Source organism: Pygoscelis adeliae, unplaced genomic scaffold (assembly GCF_000699105.1).
Source record: "Pygoscelis adeliae isolate BGI_AS28 unplaced genomic scaffold, ASM69910v1 Scaffold131, whole genome shotgun sequence".
In the NCBI taxonomy this organism is placed as follows: domain Eukaryota; kingdom Metazoa; phylum Chordata; class Aves; order Sphenisciformes; family Spheniscidae; genus Pygoscelis; species Pygoscelis adeliae.
The window spans coordinates 580928-605539 of record NW_008824058.1 but is presented as its reverse complement, the minus strand read 5'-3'; the positions used below and the strand labels follow the sequence as shown (position 1 = coordinate 605539).

The following is a 24612-nucleotide window of genomic DNA, read 5'->3' as shown; positions in this document are numbered from 1 at the left end:
CCCCAACTTGCGCTAATCAAACCCACCACACATTGAAATATAAAATAACAACAGTGTTAATCTTGGAAATAAAATAAGAATAGAAAGTGTATGCATATATTTCTAAATGGAAAGATAATGAGACGGGTGCCTCAGGGTATGAATACTAGAGCTTATAAAAGGGGAAAAATTAAAATGTATACTAAGAACAGTTCCCTGAAGTCTAAAATATTATGGGGCAGGGGGGAGTTTGTCAAAACAATGTGAAAAAGCCATCTTTTTTAAATTTAGGAAGTCCTATAAAGTCCTTTTTTATAAGTATCATACATATTGTTTTCCTTTTCTTGTCTGTCAGTAACCTTATTAACTGACATGAATGTTTAAAATAGCAAATGTGTCAATTACTAGTTTATTGTGGAAGGAAGTTCAGATTTACAAGGGGGGCTCCATATTAAGTACCACGATCAAATAGAAATATTTAGCAAGAACCATTGCTGTTTACATGTTTTGGTGCATATGCTGGTAGTAGCAGCCCAGATAGCTGTGGTGATGAGTTACTGTCTCCTGCCAGAAGGTTAAGCAACATGCTGATCAGACATCCTGCTGCCTGTGCTCTATGATACAATGCTTAAAATCCTGCTGGCTGTTAGCTTCATGACAAACACTAAGCATTCAAATCCATGCTAATACCTAATCCCAAATACAAAAACCCAACACCCCCCCTGCAACAGAGGTTATAGGGCAGCAAACACTCTGAAACAGCAGGTCACTCAGCAGTCCAGCAGTGAGAATGATGCTCACTTTCCTTGGGGACAAGACTTAGCTCTACTGTTACGGTAAAGAACTCATCTGTATTACTTTTACAGAGAGCGCAGCACCTCCTGAGACCACACAGTTAATACATGAAGTTACTTATGACATCAACAGTTATTGACATCAACAAGTACATCAAAAACATAAACTATTGTGATATTAATGGTGGTCTGAAGTCTCCAATAACTTTCAATTCTAAATCTTGTTCCTTATTCTCTAGACTGGGGTTTCTTCTACCCTGAAAACTTCTGAACAGTACCCGGAATCACATCCAGACTCCACAGGGTCTTGAATGACAAAACAGCAAATGGCACAAGCTAACAGTATTCTCCTTCTGACTGACTTACACAAGACCAATGAGAAGTCCAGTATTAGGGCATTTGGCAATGGGATAATTAAGAAATAATATACTTGCAAGTTTGTTTGTTAATCTCACAGATAATCTCAGTCTGGCTGTGATTAGAAAAACAACAAAAGTTCACATCCCTAGTAGATTTTTGACTGGTACTCTTGAGCAGCTTGTGCTCCACAAGCTACCTCTAAGAGGTCTGCAAGAAATAATGGAGAAAAGCAAGGCTACTGGCAGTAGGATTAATTTTGTTACATAAAAAAATCCATATCCACCTCTAGAAAAATTTTAAATTGAAAATCAGAAAGTGGTTAAAAGTAACTGTTTTGATCATTAACAGAACTGTAGACATTTTCTTTAGCTATACAAGTGTTTAAATCTGAAAAAGGGATATAAGAGAAAAGCATTTGAGCATAATCCTCAGTCATAACCTGAAGAGTAAAAAGATACATTGCTTTCAGTTAGGAAACAGTCACAAGGGCTAGGATTGGTACCTATAAAACTTGTGATCCAATATAGGACCGGTTTTAGTTCCCTGGAGCTGAAAGCACGTCACAACATCTTTGCTCAAGACAGTGTGTGAACAGTTGACTTTTCACAGTTTGTCCTTGTATTTCCTCTCTCTTCTCAGTCAGCATTATTCAGAACATCTTTCCGTTCTTAACAACGGGAGCGTCAACATTTTATTAACATGTTTAAATATTATGTAGGCTTAAACATTCACACATGCATAACCTTAAGGAAGCCGCATTTCTATTTACAACCACTTAGCTAAATTTGCTGTCCTTTTATATACAGTACTATCTCTTCTAGTTCCTTCTGCAGCTGTATGAAAAGCTCCTTTGAACCTTTACTACTTTTGCAAAATTTTAATGCAAATTATTTCGCTTGCCTGAGGTGCCACTTTCCTAGCTGAAGAAGGAAGATAATTCTCTTAAGAAAATAAGGTTAGTGTGAGCTGTCTGCTTGTCCAGCTATCGATCCTCAAGTAATTTTGGGGATCACTGGACAATTTCAACTAAATGTGACATATAAGTGTATGTCTCAAACATACTTAAGATCCTGCAAGCTTTGACAAACCTAGCAACCAGGTAAACAAGCAAGATACATCTCAGGCTGAGCCACTATATGCTCCTCTGATTGGCTGAAGTTTTGGGGTGCAATGGGTTGTTTAAATGGATCTCAGAGCTGCCAAGTCAGGCCATGGTCTCCTCCCACGCAGGGTACCCCTGCAGCCCCGTTACCAAAACCCTGCAATTTACACCCAGTACATAAGATTAAGCACGCAGTCATGATAGCGTCCTCAGAAGAATAAAAAGAAACACACATAATGGAGTTACCATGGCTTAACAAACTGGCCCTTGGCAACTTCAGTGGAGTGTGTTGCTCTGTGTGTGCTCCTAGTCCTTCCCAAATCTGTTATGGTCAAATAATGAAGAAAGTGTTTTCAAATTTCTATGTTGTCTCATATAGCATAAATTCTAATTATAATGCTGGAGCAACCCATGAAGGCAATTTAAACTAATACACTTTCCACGCAATTGGCATAGTGCAGGGGGTCCACTCCTATGGCTCAGCTGGTAACTCAATAGTTACGTTAAGCTGATTACTTGCAATCACCTGTGCATTGCCTCACACAGCCATCAAACTTACAATGGGTTGTGTGCAACTAACAACATAACCAAATCACTGGAAGTAGAAAGGATGTGGTTATAAATTACACTGCAAACACAATTTATGAAACAGGCAATAGCTACAGTCTGAACTTCTATTTCTCTCAGATTAGTATTTACTAAACCCCTTGGAAATACAGTGTAAGGATCTGGTTAACGTAACAAGCATCTGGGTTATTTATCTTTGTATTCTGCTAATGACTTTTTCTTAATTAGCAAAAAGGACAATTATTTTTTCATTTGTAGCTTAAAACATAGAGAACATCTGCTTTTTACACACCACAAATTGGTTTATCAGCTACTTCCGTTGTGTGTGTATTGAAAGAGAGTGAAGTTATAAGAACATTTCTGTGTTTTTATTGTGGCTTTACAGTTGCATCACCATGACAAAGACCTGTGAACTGCACCAGGAGCTAAGAAAAAACATTTGGGATGGTAACCCCTTAAATCTGCCATATCCTCGGACAAAATATTAGGTAATACATTGTGAGAAGATTTCAATAGAGAGGTTGATAGATTCAGAAATAACAAAATCATGTGATAGAGTACGTGGTATAGGAAAACAGGGGGAAAGGAGGGGTGAAAGGAAAAGCAAGGAAAATTTGCAGAGACAATCTCTGCACGTGCTTCCAGCTTACTGCGTATGAGCTTTATCTGACCCAAAAGCCATGTAATCCATCAATGCTGTGTGACCTCAAACTAATAAATCCAGTTTTATTAGCTCTGGATTAAAAACATACTACTGAGTCAGAGTTGGCTCATCTTTGGTGAATTTTAAGATCTTAGATATTCGCTCACAGCCACTTTGGAGAAAATCTATAGCATCCTACAACTCTTAAGTTCTCCACATACTTCCTGAATGAGTATCTGTATTTAAAATTTAGGTTATTAAAACTTCCTTGTATTTCTCATATCCAACAAATGAACAGGTCACCTCAGTGGTGAATAGACGATGCTTCTGAAAAAGAAAACTCTTCTTATAAATATCCCACTAATTAAATATTTATTTTTTAAAAAGTTTCCTGCAAAATGATCAGATTATCATCAAAGTACTAGGTTTGATACCTATCCAGACATTTTTTTTTTTTAACATTCAGTTGTAATATTTCAATGTTGATCACCTATGGCAGTCAAATAATTCAAATCTGTGACTTGTCTACATGCTGAATAGGGAGATACAACTTTTTTCCCCGAGTTTACTGAAGCATCCTTTCTTCTCATTATACAGGAAGGGAGAAGGAAGGCAATCTGCAACATGCTTTATATGATTTGCAATATCCCAGTTAATTCCACCTCTCTCTTTTCCTTTCAAAATTAATTTATCTTAGTTTCTGCCAGGGTAAGGAATGCAAGAGTTGCTCTCCAAAAATTCACAATGTGTTGCAAGAGATTTTAGCTCTGGAGTGGGGATTAATCCTGGAACACAAAAAGAGAAAGAGAAAAGATTTAAAGGCAGGCAGGCACATAGCTTTATGCTAAGGAAGAAAAAGCCCACCCTGTGCATCATACACAGGAGATTCAACTGTCCTTTTGTCTACTGTTGTAGGTCTTCCCTTGAGAGTCCTTTTAAAATTTTTTGTATGAAGATGGAAAGTACTGGATTATAAATATTTTAAGATAAATTCCATAGAAAAATAATGTTTTGAATGCATGCAGATACCTTGACTGAATTTCTAAATGTCTTACAGCACGTACTTCAATCCTTCAAACACCAACTGTGAAGCAGCACCCTACTAACCCTCTTAAAAGACAGCTCTCTCACTTCATTACTTAACTGCCTTGTGACATAGAAGAATTTGCTTCTCTATGTTGTTTAGAAAGAGGAATTTTACACAGAAAGAGAATTTTTTTACACAGCATCTGCTACAGAAGCCTGAAAGTGGTTAAATCCACACAGTATACCAAAGCATACCAAACATGAGTGATTCTTGATCACTCATTGAAGTGTAACCCCCCCCACGTTTTTTTGTTTCGTTTGTTTTCCCACGGCAAACAGCAGTGTTAAAGATATGTACCACTTTAAGAATGTACAGTATATTCTCACTAGAATTATCCATTTCACACTTTATTTCATTCAGATGACTACCATATGGCCCTCGTGATTTATTTCACCTGAGCTTCTTGAGTTGTTTCAAAATTCCTCCTTAGAGACGCTGATTTCTGTTAAGGACATACATTGATCTTCTGTGAGATGGAACATGGAATAAGAATTTGAAAGTCCTTTCCCCAAGTAAAAACTGCTATAAACATTAATTCAACTTCTCTGCTGCTTTACTTTTTAATTGTTATCACCTCTTGTCAGTCACAAGACCTAGAGTCTCACTGATGGCATAGTTGCTTCTAGTGCATTTAAAACAGTTTTAAATAATGTATTCTTTAATTTGTTTGCTATGCCTTTGGTTTGTTGTTGACAGATAAAAAGAACTATATAAAAGTTAGGTCATATCATGTGGTTATTGCAGTAATAAAAAAATGCATAGCCTGTCACATGAGTATTTTCTTTCTCTTTTGCATTGCTCAATCTGTACTACAATTAGGAACTAACTGATTTTCACACAGAAAGAAAACTCTTTTGAAAACCCCCACAAACTCAAAGCAGCATAGAAATTTACAGAAAGATATCCCTTTCAAAGCAAATAAGTAAACCAGCTAAATGGTTTACTGACTGGAAGTTAAATGAAAGGTGTCATAGTCAGAGTTTAGTCTTCTCCCACTCTATCATTAACAGCTGCTTAAACAATCCATTTTAGTTTTAATGTATTTCTGCATATTCTGTCTGCAAAATGGATGTAACGATCCTTTGCATTTCTAGAACTGCTTACATATCTTACAGTGTGTGTGTCTCATAACTTCACTTTACAGCTGATGTAAATAGGCATAGAAATGCTATGACTTCCTCTGAAACCTGCTGGTGTAATGAAGGAGATCTATTTCTCTCACATTCAGGATACAAACTCTTCACAAGCATACCCAGAGTTTACTATACAGCTAAATCATTATAGCAACTACATTTTCCCTCTGGGAAAGTGATACGAGTAAGATTTCCTTATGCCAAACTTACTGAAATGCAAAAAATTAAGTCAATTAATAGTCAAAAAGTGGAAGAACAGTCTTAATCCCTGATTTCCAGCTCTACACTCATTCCCTTAGAGACAGATTCACTTTTTACCACATCTTACGGATCCTTGTCAGGATGGGGGTTTATCAGTTTAAGTTAACTCACTAGACTGAGAGTTACTTTTTACCTGATAGCTGCCAACAGCCACTTTCCACAGTATGACATTCTGTAGTTGCACGCTTCAGAAGTGTAGAAAGACAAGTCTGTAAAATGAACTATAACTGGGTAAAGTATGAGTTTTCAAATGCATATACCCATTGAATCCAAACAAAGAGCATGGATACATTCAGAATAATTTCTTTGAAAAACAGCTAGCTCCTTGCCCAATTTCAACTTCCGTCCTCTAGCCCTTTCAGCTGTACAGCTGATCAAAACAAGGTCACAATGATATCCTGCTTTAATGAAAAAAAAAGTACCTTTTTCATTCCTCTTTTCTGGGAAACAGGTGAATTGTTTTTGTTCAAATGTTCAACATCTTAACAAAGCCACCTTTGAAAGCAACCCTTGAAAAGTGTAGGCCTAATAGGTATAAGTTTCAAACAGTTCCAGGTTACTGGAAACAGGAGGTCAGAATCCAAAAAACTTTCAGACAGCGTTCACTGCATCAGTGAGAATCTTAAGCTACACGGAGACGACATAAATACTCCAACACTTGCGTGCTACTTTTTGCGGGGAAGGAAAAAAAAAAGAAAAAAGAAAAAAAAGACTGACTCATAAATTCACAGTTCTGGAACAAATGGCCCTTCCACCTCTAATTGTGCAGATAAAGAGACACACAGCAGTTCCAGAAAGGGATGCCTAGGTAACAAAAAAACCCACCAAACCCCCCTATCAATTCTAGAGAACTGCTCCTTACTCCACTTGGCTCCAGGGAAGCCTGCCACAGGAGTTAAAATGGGGTATTCCCCACTTAGTCAAGCCCAGACAGTTTCTAACCCTAAAGTGTTTAGATTCAAACCTTCCTATGACAGACGGCTCCAGGAACAGGACACAGAAGGTTTTTTTGTATTATTACTATAGTGAAAAACTACCATCAACATCAAAAATCTTAATCACAGTACAGGTTTTAATGTGTTTTTCTACTTGTAGAAAGTCAAAATCAAGTGTTTAGTATTTTGCTGAAAAGTAAGGGTTCAACAGAGATAATGTTGGTGAAGTGAGAATAATACACCATATATGCTTTCTGATGTTAATTTCTGTGCAAGTGGAAAATCACAGAGAGGAGTTTAAACAAATCTTAACATGCCTTTCATGCCCAGAAATGTAATTCCCCTTACAAATGCCTTAGGCATCAACATCATAACACTTTCCTCTTGTGTTCAGGCTCCTCCCATTTTATTCTATTCTCTTACCAAAACCAACCCAGATATTTTTATCTTTTTTCACCTCTTAACAGAGTAAATCACCTTTCAGAATATTACAAAACCTCCATAACAAGGGCAAACAAGTTACGGGACCCATTTTTTCAGGTCTTAGAAAGCATTCTTAAAAATAAACAGAAGGGAAGACAGATATTCATTATTTCTCTGAAAACAGACCAGCATTAATCTAAAAAACTGGTGGTAGCGATGATGAAAGGAATGTTTCACTTCCACTTCTGAGGATTCTAGTGTTAAAAGCAATTATGAACTAAGCCTCAGACAGTATAGATATCAATCCCACTTTGTTGAGAAAGAAACACACAAATACTTCGTGATTTGCCAGTGTTACAAAGGAACCCAAGGAATATGATGCCAGACCTTTACTCCTGTAGCTTGCTTACAGTCTCTCATATGGTAGTAAACTGCAGAACAAATCTTGTTCTTCCAATACTGAAATACAGTTCAAACTCTTCAATGGTGCTCAAATTCCATCAAAATAAATGTGATTGCAGTTTATACAGAGATTATACCCACAGTATGAAACTCATAGTAAGGTCTAAAGCGTGCTAGTTAATCAAATTCTTAATAAAAAAGGACAAACTAAGTTCAAGAGCTGGTTGAAACACTAACAAGGATCCTTACTGGTAATGAAACACAGCATCTTCAAAACTATTTGCAAGTCAAGCTTCACAAACACACTGACCTCTGCCAACAGATTATAGTTTTCTTTTCCCCCCCCTAACTGCCCAAAACAATTCAATCAGGCCAGTAAAAACAGGATTGTGACAAATAGCTTCAGTTAGTTTTTCTTCACTTAAACACTGTAACTTCATTTTGAATTTACCAGTAAAAAACAGATTTGCATGTGGTAGATTTAAAACTCAACCTACCTTTGCTTTCAGATCAGCACAAATCTCCTCTTGCTTTTGCCTGGTATTAGCCAATACTACTTCTGTCTCATGAGCAGCAGAGGCTTCAGCAACAGTCGTCACTGCCCTAAGCAAAAAGGCTTTCCTAGCCTCAGCCCAATTTAATATCAAGACTCTGTGCTGATTCCTAATGAAATGGTAACGATCCCAAGCTTTCTCATGAACAACCTAAAAAAGTAAAGCATTTCAGAAAGGTTTAAAAATTATGCATTCATAAAATAAAATAATTCTAGACATTTTTGCAAACCTGGAATATAATTGATTTAATTATTATAGCACCAATATTCCTATGGAATCCACAATTTAGGGCCCAAAAGTATTCTGTCAGGTGCCAAGTATGCTGCAGTCTCCCAGTGTCAGTAGGCAGTGATACCACTCCAGCCTTTCCCTGTTTGCTTGTACCACAAGGCACTTCAATATCCTAATGTCCCACTGTTCTTTTCTGAACTATGCTTTTGCAATATGAATAAATTAAATGCAATAGTTCCTTCCTGCCCTAAAGTACATAAAATGCAAGTAAGTCCTTTCAATACACCTTCAGAGATATTGAGCACTTTTAGCAAGATGAGGGTCTTCGTAGCAAATTATGATCTATAGAGAAACAGAACACCAATTAAAGCAATTGCACAAATGCAGTACTGGTGAGAATTAGCTTTACTTTTTCTTTCTTAACAGGAAATTTGGAAGCAGATTTTTAGCTTGCAAGCAGCATACCGCCACCACCAATGTCACCACCTAACAAAAATGGTGACTGTTTAATCTTAAATACATCTTTGGCCTTATTCAGTGAGGTTCCCGAGGACATTCAAGCTTCAAGACTTTGACAGAAGTACTAACAGGTAAGGCTGCACTGACTGAGGCAGTAAAGTCTTGGACCTGTCATATTCCAAAAAATACAAGTTACAGGGATGAAGGAGGTTCTAGAGATGGCTGTCTGCTCACAAGTGTCAAGGGGACCATTCCTGAAGCTAATTTCCAGGCTTTTGGCAGGGGACAGAGGGATGCTGACTCGTCTGGCGCCTAGCTCACAGATATTCCTATCAGCTCATAGCTGGATGAAGATAAAGTGGTACCACTACCTCTGGAGCTTCTCTTTGGTCAAATGCACATAGGCCACCACATCAGAAGATCACATTGCCATTGCTGGTGCCACAAACTCAGGCGAGCCTTGCTAGCAAGCACCTAAAGCTAAGACACTCATAAGCAAGAAATGGGATGGAGAGTTTGCGCTTCTAAAAATAGACCTCTCTGATGAGCTGCTACTGGATCAAGCAGTCAGTGCTTGTCCACTGATCCATTCTTCTTCAGAGGGAAGAAGGCAGAGAAAGCTCTAAGTTTAACATTCTAATGTAACACAAACATTTTAAGAACAGATTCTTAGTACTGTTTTAACATTTCTGTATTTGTCATGCTAATACACATACTGAGAGACATCAATTCAATACAGAATTATGATTTTTAAATTTATAGTTTTTAAATTTTAAATGAACCGTCAAAGAATTAGGGAGACTTATTAATAATGGCTATGCTTAAAATATACCTCCATTGTACAAAGCACGTAATTATTTAGCCCAGTTCTCACAGGCAAAAGTTCTGAAATCCACAAGAACTTTATTTTTGGTGAAACTATGCTAATTATCAGTATCACTTCACTGTCACTCCTTTGCACCAGGCACTCCTCAAACACAAGGAAGTAGATGGTCTAAAAATACGTGCAGAGATAAAAAAAGACTCTTACTTTACTTATGACATCCTGAAGTGTTCTGGCTTTGAAATGGGTTTCTCTATTAGCTGCTATGTGCTTATTCACTGTGGAGTGTAAAAGGAATCAGCAATCAATTTTAAAGGCATTATACATTTAAAAATAGCCTCTCCCTGAGAGCACGAGATAACTTTCCACTCTTCCTGCTATATACGTGCCACAGACCAATTAAAATAACTATTCCTAGACAGTGCGACAATGCTATACATCCTCATAAAAAATAAAAATACCAAGAGAAGCAGAATAGCATGACATTAACTATAAAACTGTACAGCAAAAGCAATGCTAACAAACTAATTTTGTGAATTTGGCTGTAAGAGTATGTGGAACTATAAAATCTCCACCGTGCTTATTTTGAAGAAGTGATAGGTTTTCAAGTTCATGCATTTTGAAGACAGAGACAACCCTTCTTCACTGTGCAGAATAAAATTTGTAATTAAGAAATTTTAAAATTAAAACTGTGATAAAAATTCTTTAATACAAATGCTTACTACATGATTTATGTAAGAATTTATATAATTTATCTAATATTTAAAACAACACTGACCAGATCATGCCTAGATTTGTGAGGAAGGTATCTCTGCAGCACATCGAGGTACAAAGTCGTCCTCCTCTGAAGATCACTTCGATACTGATTGATAACAGTCTGAAAAACCCACTGATCTTTTTCCTTCCATTCAATGTTCCTAAAGAAAGGCAAAACAATCAGCCTCAGTATAACTTAACATTTGAAAAGGAGGAGTTTGGTTCTAATTTATTTTTAAAGGCCTAACCTTTCAGTGGGCTCACAATCCTGAACCTATAAACTGGATGTTGTATCAGAGTTGAGAAATTTAGATTTACTTTAACGAAACAAAGCAAACCTATATTGCTTTTCTAATATGACCATTTATTGTGCTGTCATTCGAGTGAATTGTTCCTTTTCTAACCTGGCTTTTTATTGGCGAATGATACTGTGTTTCTCAAATACATTAATGAATAGTCACACCACACGGAAAATACAAGGTGAAAAAGGAAGATGATGATCAGCCTCTACCGCTGAGCACTAAATAAATGATCAATGAAATGAATAAAGTGATAATACCTGTGTGTAGCTAAATGAGGAACAGGTTTAAAAACAAACTTCTGACAGCCATAAACTCACCAGCAAGGCATAAGATTAACAACTTTTTAATATAGGAGGTGTAGTAATCAGTATGCATTCATGTATTTCAGAAAATTAGAGTAGCAAGAATCATGGAATAATTTAGGTTGGATGCAAAACGAGGAACTGGGTTTTAAAGTAAATATTGCTGAAGTGAAACTCTGAATTCTTCATTTGAATAAATTCTACAGATTTCCATTCCTAAAACCAGGGCAGTTCTTCAAAGACAACTTGTGGGAATTTGCAGCAAGCTTGTAATTCCCACCTTGCTATGACATATGTTACAAATCATAGAATCATTTAGGTTGGAAAAGACCCTTAAGATCATTGAGTCCAACCGTAAACCTAACACTGCCAAGTCCACCACTAAACCATGTCCCTAAGCACCACATCTACACGTCTTTTCAATACCTCCAGGGATGGTGACTCAACCACTTCCCTGGGCAGCCTCTTCCAATACTTGACAACCCTTTTGGTGAGGAAATTTTTCCTAATATCAAATCTAAACCTCCCCTGGCACAACTTGAGGCCGTTTCCTCTCGTCCTATCGCCAGTTACTTGGGAGAAGAGACCGACCCCCACCTCGCTACAACCTCCTTTCAGGTAGTTGTAGAGAGCGATAAGGTCTCCCCTGAGCCTCCTTTTCTCCAGGCTAAACAACCCCAGTTCCCTCAGCCGCTCCTCAGAAGACACGTGCTCTAGACCCTTCACCAGCTTCGTTGCCCCCCTTTGGACATGCTCCAGCACCTCAATGTCCCTCCTGTAGTGAGGGGCCCATAGTAACATAAAACTAAAACAGAGTACCACGGGTTTGGATTTAGTAGATTAGATTTTACCCTCAAGTCTGAACTCTTGGCCTTGAAGGGATTAACGTCAGGCTTTTATTGTCAGCATTAATGTACGAGCAGCAACACCGAGTCAGACCAAAAGGTCTCTGTATCCCAGTGACCTGTTTTCAAAGTGACTAAAAGCCTAGGGAAAAATAAAAGAAGGCAATCATATGACTCTACACCCCACCAAATTCCTGCAGTCTCCAACTGTTTGCAGCTCTTGGACTTCCTGAGCCAACAGTGGTGTCTTAATAGCATTGCATTCAGTAAGATGTTAGAACAACTTTATCCTTACGTAGGCAGAAATATCAGGTAATTAGAAAATAGGATTTTTTGTGAGATGCTCATATGTAATTAATATTAAACTAGATTTTATAATACGATCTAGCATTATCGCTAAAGAGAGAACAGTGAACATAAGTATTAAAAAAATTCTATGTAATCCAGTTTAACACAACTTTTCTTTAAAAAACATTGCATAGTAAAACCACAGTGTATTATCACCATTGTACAATATTCTGGAACACCAAAGGAGGAAACAAGAAAAATATCCCTAGAGCTGTTAGTTTTAAGAAACGGAAAGCTTCATCTACAGACATATCTCAAGAATGCAAAGACGCAAATATCCCATTTCAAGAAACTGTTTTCAAAGTAATATCCTGTCAGGCAAGGGAACCCAATCTCTTGATGACATGGATTTCACCTTTTTTCCTCTCTACTGGCACTTTCTGCTGTTGCATGCTTTGCTGTGAAGTTGGCACAAATTTGGACAGAGGTCCACGTATCTTCACCTACCTAAAGGCATTTATTTTATCATTTTCTTCAGGCAGACTAATGGGCTTTATTTTTACCCTTATAGTCTTAAGAGGGATTATAACCTTCACCCGTCTTTCCGGAGACAGCTAGTGATCAGAGGTTCTTTCCTCCCCACTTCAATTCTTCATCCTCTGACTTTCATGAAACAAAAATGATTCTTATCTTACCGTAACATTTTCAGCCCACAGTCATTATTCCAGGATCAGAATGGTGGCAACTTGATGATAACCAAATATGAGAAAACATTAAAATTACTATTCCCTAGTAACAAACACCTTGTTTCTTGCAGTTTAAGTGTACTGCTTCTGTATTTTGTTTTTCTTTGAATAAATGTTAAAAATTACTCCTGTCTTTTATGCAGACAGCATCACAATGAAGATGGCCAGGTAAGGAGAAATCACATCCTACCTCCTGCAGTAAACTCCAATAACATTATCGTGGCCATTAGTGCTACAAACACATCAAAACGGAGAGCTCTGCAGTAATAATGTTTGTATTGTATACAGAGAGATTTCAGTCACAAAAGAGTTTTTTAGGGGAAAATATGAAGCACTAACTCTTACCTGACCATCTGTGGTAGTGCTTTTGAGTAACTTATCTGTTTACCAATGGAGTAAAATGAAAGCGACACATAGAAAATTAACTTTAAGAAAGACTAAAGTGTCCACAGGTAGCAGTATCACATCACAGGACAAAGACCTTACACTGACACTTTAGTCTTTGCTTTTCCATGCAAAAGAAAGGTCCGCAATCTGCATTTGTTGACGGCTCTAGAATAATTCACAAAATGTAGCCATTAAAAACCAGAACTCAACAGCAACCTAAACTTCACAGGAAAAGAACACCAACCAGCCAACTCGCAGTTAGCGCTCCCAGAGGTGGTGAGCGGGGTATATAAAGTATCACTAAGTCATACCTTATCTTTTAGCCCATTGACTTCCCTGTTTACACAAGACTTCAAACACTTGCTGTGTGGGGACGTATCACAGTACAGCAGCGCAAGCTCATACACAAAAGCTCCCCACCACTTGTGCAGATACAGATTTAGGACTAAGAATACTATAGTAATAATCCTGACTTGGAGACTCATTAGTAGGCTAAAATTAATGAAGTTGTGGAAGGACACTGCTTTCCCTCTACAAGCTTACATGAGTTAGATATATATTATTCACACTTTCCACCTATTTTCCTTTCTCTTCTTATGAATTGTGTGAAATAGCTGACAAACTATTTCTAGGACCCAGCTGTTTGCTATTAAATTCAGCCATCGTGAAAAGAAATGGAGGTGGCTTTGAAATGGGGGAGAGAAATGATCTAGCTCCTGTAAAAAGTTTATTTGCAGCGACTGACAACTACCAAGCAAATGTTAGAGACAACATAAAAACTGAAATTACATTAGCAAAAGTAGAATAGCAATGAAAGTGTTTCTTTATAGGTGATTGCTTAGATTTCCCATGACAGACAATGAATATAGACATCTGAGCTGAGGTTTTTTCATACGCTAAGTCTAAAGAAGAAATAGTGCCCCAGAAAGTGAAACGGGGCTAAGGAATCCTTCAGAGAGGGAACGGTTGCAGTAATATCTTATAACCTTCAAGCTGAAGGTCTTGAACAGCAGGCACAGTTCTCCAAAGACAAGAGTCCCTGAGCTTTGACACAGAGATGGTATTGGAAAGGTGTGCTATTTCTGCAACATTTACTGCCTCTAAGAAAAACATCTTGCAACTGATTCTCAGAAATTAACGTTTTAAACTCCTCCCTTTTCTCTAGAGGGACCTTTTCTATGACATCAGTTCATTTATTAATTTTAGAATCTCTGTGTCATAATTATTCTTTGCTATGATTTAAATCTCTTTCACTGCAACTGCTCCTACTGATGCTGAACTGAGCGAGTACAAAAATATTTTTTTTCCTTAAGATAACAACTAGCATTCTTGTCTTTCCAGCCCCAATATTTTATTTGCTTATTAGAAGAACCACCATAAAACCCTGCTAGCCTTTACTCAGAGGGAGTACCAGCCACACTAAGAGAGTTTTTACTAGTTTATGGGTTGGATTTTGAATTATCATGTGTAATTTCTGAAAGAAATCAGTAATCCTCTTCTGTGAGTCCTGATACACCTTGGTATGGTACCATTTGGAACACATTATTTTAGTAACAGTAATGAGACAGTTCTAAGAGCTGAGATTCTCTTTTGTAACAATCTACCTCAGATATTTCTGACCATACAGGTTTGTGAACAAATACAGGTCTTCTGTCTATAAGAAGAGTAAGGCAGAGTAAGATACATCTTGGTCAGGGAACATTACACCATGAACTTGAGAGCAGGGAAAACCACAGATTCTGTGGTCTGAAGGCCAGTCTGGTGATCTCCTCTGCCTTCAGCACACAAGGGCAGATGCACCAGCTGCTGCATCAATTTCTGCCTCCTGTATCTCACATATCCCTCCGACTTGTATACTCCTCTAATGGCCAGCTAACAATGAATCTGCACTACTCAGGAACAAGATGGAGAGATTAAGGTTTGTGGAAGGTACTCTGGGGAGCAATCAGCTATAGCTAGAGCTACAAGTAGTTTATTGCAAGCAGGGACAAACTGTCTGCCAATGCTTTGGTTTGTCAGCTGTGCCAAAATTTGTCAGCTGTGCTGAGATTTTGTCAGCTGTTCATAGACAAATAGCCAAAAAAAAAAAAAAAAGCAGCATGATCCAGCCCAGTGTATTTGTAACCATTAAATGCATGGAGAATTTAAAAATATCCTGCCTGATTGAATTCAAGATGTCACCTCACTTAAACTTTTGTAAAATTCCAGAAAGGAAGACCTCATCTAAAATGAGTTTGAAAAGTGCCAACACATTTTATATTAATATTTAAGCTAATATCAGGCTTCTTCAGTGTCAAGATATTGACACACTTTTACAAGGCTGAATGCTTGACCCAAATTTTAAATGTAGTTCTTGCTTTTCTTGTAGGTATCATTCTACTAGAAATCAGTACATTTTGTTTCAGAACTGAAACACAGCAATTGTCTTATATTCGACAACCCTGAGGCAGCTGCCTCCTTTGAAACAGATTTACCCAGCATTAATCCCTGGCTTTACACATTCTGAAGAATATAAACAATTCAGAAGGAAAGCTACCCTCTCCACCCTATAATCCTCACATGTCCTTTGCAATAGCAATGTATACTTGATGCACTGCTGTCTTGTTGAATCTGCAGACACAGAGACTGCAACAATACCACCAAGTGAGATGTTAACCTCCCTGACTATTAATTCTGTCATTGCCGATTGTTGTACCAGAAACATCCTGGTAACAGGCCTGAAAAGAGGAACTAAATTTACTTGACTTAATCCTAATATCCCATTCATTTGAAAGGATGCTGCAGAGGATACAGTGCTGCATATGCAATACTCCATTCATCCTTCAGTTATTTAAATAATTCAGACATCCTTGGAAATTGTGGCAAAAATATAATAGTGCTTAGAGAATCATCAGCTGTAACAAACACATCAGTTCCAAGTCCACAATTTATAGGATAACTCAGGACCTGGGTATTTCCCAAACACAAAAAATTGTGTTTTAGCAGCAGTAAAACTAGTGACTTTAGATTATAAAACATTATAATCCTATATTATGCTTGAAAAAACCAAATTCTTCTTCAGTTTCTAAAAGCAATAAACACTGTAATGTGCATTCTAGTAGGACTGAAAAGCACAAAAAGAATATAGCAGACCAGAATATTATCTTATTCTGATTTTTCTTCTTTGGAAATTCTACACACATTTTCCAAATTTTCTGTTCCAGACAGTCTGAACAGTTAAACAACGAGACGTGTAATGCCGGAAGACTAGTATTAACTTAAGGTTTCTTTACTGTACATTCAAGCATATGATGGGAAAGGAAGAATGACAGAGAAGTAATCCTCAGATGAACTAAGTTATCATGTTCTCATATAGTCACATTGTTCTACTGAGTAACTTCTCAAATTACAAAAATGAGAAAAAAATGTATTGCAGGGGAATGCTTGGTCTCTGAGTATAGAGCAATGACAGTTAATTGCAAAGGCTTCATTAAGGCTATATTAATCAGTAGACTACATGGATACATATCAAGGTCAAAAATCTGTCACTCAATTTTTGACAGTATTATCTGTGTTAGTTGGATCAAAGTTAGCTTGATGAATTATAGAATACTTAAATCACAAGGCTGTATCTTTGCAACTTGTAAAATGTTTTCATGCAAATTAGCCAATATAAATGCAAGAAGCGACAAATAATGTTGTGTCTTTTATAAAACCCGGATCTTGGAAGTAAGCAGTTCTACAAGAACAAAGTCTTGCTTTTTTTATTGAAAACACATTTTTAACATTGTTGTGGATAAAATCATAGAAACGTAAATGAGCAATACATTAAAGATTTGGAGACCAGAAGGCAAACAAAAAAAAGACCAAGATGGTCTTGATGTTACTTGATTATCAGTGCAAAATTAGCTAGCTCAAGACCTAAATTCAAACCTGACATGTGATCAATGAAAATACCATGGTAGATTTTTCAACCATTTTCATAGATTCTGTTGTCTACATTGATGTTTGTCTATTATTCAGTAGCACACATGCTGTGTGGATCAAGGGATTTAAATCTATGAATTTTCACCAAAATTGTGTTGATCATAAACTTTAACACAATTTTAATTAAAACCACTAGAAAGACTTTGTACATATTTAATGATTTAGTATTTGTCACAGATTTTCTCATAGAGATTGTTAAAACTTCTTCCATAACAGCAACTGTAGCAAAGGAACTGCTGTAAATTTGCCACTTGCTGCTTAATAAATGGTATAAATATAGGAAAGATCAGAACAATTTTTAATAAGTATCATATTATAATAGCTAGGACATTACAGTAATGATATACAGGTTTCAGGTAACAGAAGAAGAACCTACAGAATATCTGTACAAATTATACAAAAGATAAGTAGACTATAACATCACTTTCTATGGGATCCAACATCTTAAACCTGTTTCAGCACCCCCAAACTAATTCAGCAGCAGCGGCAGAAGATTTAAGTGCTGCACTGTAGGTGTATATAGAAAAAGAAGGAGATTTAGAAGCAACGTGTGATTGTTTTACCAAAGAAACTTAGGGACTTTCCTGATCTCCCCAGTTTCTTCTGCCCAGGTTTCAAACAATTCCACGGACCTTCCTATTCCCAGTCTTCTTGAAATCTGATGCCATTCTAAGCCAGAGGAATATCAGTAGATGGCAAAAAGAAGTCAAGGCTGGTCCAGTATCTGCAACTCCGTATCTCCTGGACTCAAGTTAGCCTCAGCAGAAAAGCTAAGCTTTATACTATTAATATATAGGTACATTACATTTCTAGATCGTTGTGAATATTTATGTTCTTTCTATAAACTTTGTTTACAGAAAAATCTCTCCTCCTTTCAGTTATTCTGAATCAGAGCTACATACTTTTTTTTTTACATTTCTTTGTGATGGGAATTTGTGATCCAAAATTTGTGAAAAGATTGGACCTATTTATCTGCTTTACAGATAAACACATTCTAGATCTCTCTCAGAAAGACTGTACTTTTCTGGCATAAATTTGATAGTGTAATTACCATACAGAAAGAATAATTTCTATTCATACAAAAGCATGTGAAGACATTTGATGCACACCAGATTGTTGGTTCTTTAATCCACAAAACATTTTGCTTATTATTTCAGATGAGAGCTTTTGAAAGGACTGCCTCAATTCTCTCAGCTGTGCAAACAGTTACTGACTATTTAACCCCAGAGAGCTGGGCAGTGCATCAACTGTTCCATGCTCTGCGTAAAATAGAACCAACTCTAATGGTAAAGGCAACTGCAGGATCTATAGATTACAAAATATATTATATTTATTTTATACCCAGCAAAAGAAATCCAGAAACAGCTGTCATTACCTATATAAAGCTTTTAACTGTTGATTAATCTCTTGAAGCTTAGACCAGTACCCACTTGCAAGCTTTCAGTATTCATTGGTAACTAAGGTCTTCAAATCAGGGTAGGGGCATTCCAAAGACAGTAGTGCTGAAGGAACTTCAAGGAAAAGTCCATTTTCCTCTTCAAAAGAATGTGCTAATGCCTGTGATGAAAAAATGCTACTCAGCAGACTATTCTGCATTATATTTTCTCTCTCAAAAAATCACTAATTAAATTTACAAGGAAAAGCTTACTTTTGTTTTATAGTCTTCAAGCTCTCTTTCCAAAGCTAGACTTTCAAGGATAAGGAATTCCAAAATTGCCTTCTGTTGCTTCTTCATAAATTTGATCTATTTCATGAAATATGTTACTGTTACTTCTTTATCTTGTTATAACAAGAAAGCTTTTATCTAGAAACAAAGAGCCTGATTTCCAGTTCTACACTGCTAGGCTTTTACAGATTTTAGTGAAGCAGTTTTACACTACGGCAAGTACAGAGATTACTGGATACTCTGAATGCGAGTTATATTCTCGAAGTATTACATTAAAAAAATGAAAATGCTAAAAATACGGTGATAATAAATTGTAAAAATTAAGTTAGAATACCAACCTGCTGTAACATCTCAGCTGGACTGAACTTAGATTTCAGACAAGAGTCTTCTGAGAGGTAACACTGCATTTCAGATAGCCTGAATTTCAAATTTTCTTTTAGTTGCTAGATAGGAACTACAGTATTTGTTTGGTATGTATTCCGCTCCTTTGATAATTTATGCTCTATATCCAAATGAATCATAAAGCTTTCTCAAACACACAAAATATTACACAGCACTATGCTTTCTAAATCTAAACCTGTCAAGACAGGGATTTAAAAACTCAAACAAATAATCAAGATAATTTTGACTATAATAGATAATCAAGAAATGAATAAAAAATTCTTACCCAAGCCCCTCATATCCAAAAAAAAAGTTGTGCTTATGGCTTTCTTCATTAAGGAAAGTCTTTATTTCTGCTTCTGCTTTTTTGCCTGGAAGGTATGAATATGAGTTTTACAGAAACTTTAATTTCTTATTCATTAAGGTTAAGAATGATAAGCCTTAAATACTCCAACAATTAAGTAAAAAAGGGGGATTCTTTGCCTGGGAAGGTATGAAGTGCAGAACTTGGACATGAAGGTGGTATAGAAGCCACCCTCCTCTGAGCAAAAAGTGCTCTCATTGATCTGCTGTATATACAATATGCAAGCTAATAGACAAGAACAATATTAATGTTCCCCGTTATAAGTGTGAACTCAATATGCACATCTAGAGACAAACTCTGAAGGAATTAAAAAGTATCTGAAAACTTCTGATACTCCAACAAATGGCTTTAAACTAAAGGGGAGTAGATTTAGACTAGATATAAGGAAGAAATTTTTTACACTGAGGGTGGTGAAACACTGGCCCAGGTTGCCCAGAGAGATGGTGGATGCCCCAGCCCTGGAAACATTCCAGGTCAGGTTGGACGGGGCTCTGAGCAACCTGATCTAGTTGAAGATGTCCCTGCCCAGGGCAGGGGGGTTGGACTAGATGACCTTTAGAGGTCCCTTCCAACCCAAATTATTCTATGAAATACATACTCTTCAGCATGCTCTTCAATACATGTTGATAGGTCAAACTAAACAGCTATGAGATCATCATTGAGAGGTACATGCAGAACAACATCCACTCTATTCTCCCCTCCCTTTATGTGTTCTCTTCATGTCTACAGACCCCTTTCAATGTAGATCACAAACTTTCATGCCCTGCACAAAAAATTATCTTCAGTCCAGGTATTTTAATCTTTTCCTCTTAATGTCCTTTGAATCAAGTACGCCACACCAGAATCTCTGTCTACTGAAATATTTCTTTAACAATGGCTAATTAAGATTCCTCAGCTCTTACCTGTTCTCACTCAGTCTTTCATGCTCTTGCCACCACACTTGCCGATGCTGTTTCAGCAGCATTTGCTCTTTGTTAATTTTTGAAACTTGCTCTATTTTTTTAATCTGCAGGAAAAATTAAAGCTTGTAAGTATTTTGAATCTGTTCAATAGCTTTATCAAATGCCTTCATATGGAAACTTTTAACTACAGAATGGTGAACCTAAAAGCTTTTTTCAAAACTGTGTTTTTCTAAAGAACAACAGGTTCAAGTGTAACCAGTTTTCATGAAAAAAATTTATTCCATTTCAAATCACAATTAAATGAGAGGAGAAAGTGAAAAAAAAAAAAAAAAAGCAGTCCATTTTCTTCTTTACCTTTTTCTCCTTTTCTTTCCCATCCCTATTTCCCAGGAGGCGAATGGGGGGAAGATGAGCAGGAGAAAGAAAAATACACATTCTTATAGGTGGGAAGAAGAAAGAGTGAAAGTGTGTCTTTCAAGAAAAAGAATTTCAAAAATTGATTACTAAAAAAGAGTGCTTTTTCAAAATCTGTCCAATTAAAGAGGCTCTGAAACTGTCTGAGGGCTTCACAAAAATATTGCTTCCAACTTAAAATAAAATAGAAATACATGCTTTTGAGATAGCTAGAGTTACTGCTTAAACTAGAGGAAAAGCTGTCAGGGGAAGGCTGTTGAAGTGGTAGCCAGATGACTCTGACCAACCAACAGTGAAGGAAAAAGGATCAGAAGAAGTCTGTGGCTGCCAGAAGCCCCTGAGACAAGTCAGTTTTCTCTCATCCTCCTGCCACCATGACTGTCTTCTGGCCATTCAGTGGATACTCAGGACGAAGCAGCATTTCAGTTCAGAATTGGCTCCTTTCCTGCTCCTTCTCTTTTTGCCACCGCCTTCCTCCATAACACCTGACTTCATCCCTGCCCCAGCCAACTTCTAGTTGCAAAACCCCTTCTGATTCCAGAGGCTCCCACAATTCACACACACCCACCTTTTTTTTCCCTCCCCAGACCTTCCTTCATGCAGATACATTATTCTGATGCAGAATGGTAGTAAGACAAGAAAAAAAATTTGGAAACTCTTGTCCTAGTTCATAACAGGGAGAAATGAATAAAGATCTCACTCCACATCTAGTTCAGGAAAGAAATGATGTTCTGAGTCAAAAATGCTGGTTTTCCACTTGGCTCAGGTGGAAGTAATCTCCTCTGTTTAAAATGCTTAGTCAACTTTCCTGCCTGGTGAAAGCTGGACAAAACCACACATTACCCCCTCTGCATTCACATGCATAAGAATACAAAGAGCAAAACCCCCTACAGGCGTGTTCTCCGTCCCCTCCACCAGGCAGGTGATACCAGCAGGCTTCTCAAAGAGGAAAGTTGTAGAACCTTTCTTTGCAGCACTCATGCACAGGTAAGCAAGAATCCCATCACTTCTCGAATCAGAGCCTCTAATTCACCCACCAACAAAGCTAAAACCTTACTTTAAAACAAAATACCTAAAATTTTGAAGCTAGTAACATTTACACCTCTCACATGAATCTGTGTTTAATATATCTGGTTGAGTATACCAGGTTTCTAGATAGTCACATAAGGAAGAACCACTACTAGAATGTGGTTAATCCATTGTGCTTTTGCAGCAAACATGCTCTAGTGGTATTATTCGGGTAAAAAGCTGCAATAGGTGCTATGGAGAGATTATCTGACTGTGGATGAGAACAAGGTGTTTCTAGGAAGCTGCATATGTGACTGTACTATAAGAGAGTTTGAAAACACCTGTTTTATGCTTTCAATCAGTATGTTACAATGCTTTTGAGTCAAAGATAATGTCTCCTTATTTTTATTGCTTACATATTTTCATGTTTAAAAGTTACTTATAGCTTCCTCTTGTTACCATTAGGTGCTTAAAACCAGACTTCAGCAAACAGAATACTATAAAGTAATTTGAAAATACATACATCTTCAAATCAATTCTAAAACTAAAGCGAAACAAAAGTTGAAGTAGATCTGTATGTAAAGCTTAATATGCTCTTGAAATTATTTTATAGCAACAGCAATGACATTTATGTATAACTGCTGCAATATTAGCAACATTTTCTGTATGTGCTGTATTTTTCTTTCTTAAATGGTCAACAAATGATTTACCATTTGCTTCTTTGGTTCTACCTCAATGGAGGAGTAACCCAGCACTTCCAAGATTTGGATACCCTGAATCAGCAACAAAAAAGTCGTAGGTGGGAACACATTCTATTCTCTGTGGAGCTTTCAGCATATATATTTTACTACCTACTCAGTTGGAAAACACTTGAAAAGGTGAAATACCAAAAGAGATGATGAAAAATTAGTTTAAAGCTTGAATGAATTCAGTAGAATTTTGTACTGCCGATCCACGAATATCTGCCAGAGCTTTTGACACATTATACTTACATGCATTAAAGGAAGCAATACTATAAAGAATGTATATATTTTTCTCTCATTCACTGTCACCCTTTTCTATTTTAAACACAAAGAGGGGAGCACGAGCAACCCCCTTTTTTGTTGCAAGGCCTTCAGGATAGTAGTGTGAACTAGTAAATTATGCTTGTTGGTACTGTATATATTCAATTTACTAAGATTTAAGAAACAGCATCAGAACAAAAAAGTATATATTGGTTAGCAACATAACCATATTTCATTTAATAACTTCTGTCCAAATAACTCCTAAATATGATTTTAGACATGAATATAAAGGATTTTTTTTTTTAAAGAACTTTATCATAATCCCATATTTCTTCAGCAAATTTCCCTTTGACCTCGGCAATCCTGTCTGAATGAAGACTCTGAATTGTATTATATACATGCCAAAGACATCAGATGATCAGGTCCCTTAGTCATCTATACAAGAAAACTTTAGTCACTGCGTTTTGCATAGTTTCTATACTCTTCAGCATAGCCTTTCATTCCAAAGGCCATCCACAAAATTGCAACTGTTCAGAGGAATGGCCAAGGACTGGAGAGACAATAAATTGCCATGTTAGCACAGATTAATCATACAAAACTATTATCCTTATGCTGGATTTGCAGTTTTCTGAAAAAGCATTCAAGTAACATTACTGCTGAAGGCGTCTGTTTCAAATTGATAATTTTTTTCCTCTTCTACTTTGTTTCTCAGCCTAAAGGAACTATTTCAGCTGAATGTGTATCAGTGTCAATTTCTTCAGAAATTACTTCTTTCTGTGAATTTGATTTTTTTTTTTTTTTAAATCATGTAACACTCATCAGTGAAACAGTTATACGCTGAAAGCAGTTTCACTCTCACAAGGAGTTATCACTCTACAGTGTTTCTGGATCAACGTTTTACACTATATCCACAACTTGAAAAGGAAAACATGCAGAGCCAGCAACACGTGCTCCAGAGAGGTTGGAGTCTTCTTGGACATCTGCATTTCTGGCAGTTTGACACAGACTCTCCTTCAAAGAAAGCACAATTTTGTAAAGAGAAGCTCTTAAAAACAGAAATCCAAAGAATGTTTCTGGACATCCACAGCTAAAACCAAAACCTGCTTATTCGTAACCACCTTCACCCTCCAACCCTGCCCCAACTCGTTGCAATATACAAGTACTTCTGCACAATCCAGTGTAAAAGAACATCCACATCTTGTCTGTCCCATTAAAAACAAGAAGTACAACACTACAAATTCTGTTGTGGCTTAACAGCCACAGCATGATGATAAGCTGTATGGAAAAGACCTAAACTCATCAATAGGTTTCAAAGAATTTCTTTTCTCAAGTCAAACGTGTTGAGATCAAAATATGTTATTTTCTGCCCACTACAAAATCAGGAACAAACTATTTAGTGTACAGCTGGATGAGAGCTAAGATGAGCTGCAGTCTTCTCATACATTTGGGTTTGCTGTTTAAGGAGCTTGTTCACAAAAATATTCCATGTTTTCCCTGTTGGTTTGTAGGTAATGTCGGAAGCAATCAA

The 24612-nt window shown here is 36.9% G+C and overlaps 1 protein-coding gene across 1 annotated transcript in view; it reads right to left on the bottom strand.

Annotated features, from left to right (window-relative positions):
• CCDC148 (coiled-coil domain containing 148) overlaps positions 1-24612 on the bottom strand; it is a 61096-nt gene that overhangs the window by 28878 nt on the left and 7606 nt on the right. Inside the window, 8 exon segments of the mRNA XM_009334036.1 lie at positions 8184-8390; positions 10532-10670; positions 18721-18902; positions 18994-19089; positions 19350-19513; positions 19679-19703; positions 19705-19761; positions 20658-20762. Coding sequence (XP_009332311.1) covers positions 8184-8390; positions 10532-10670; positions 18721-18902; positions 18994-19089; positions 19350-19513; positions 19679-19703; positions 19705-19761; positions 20658-20762 — 975 coding nt within the window.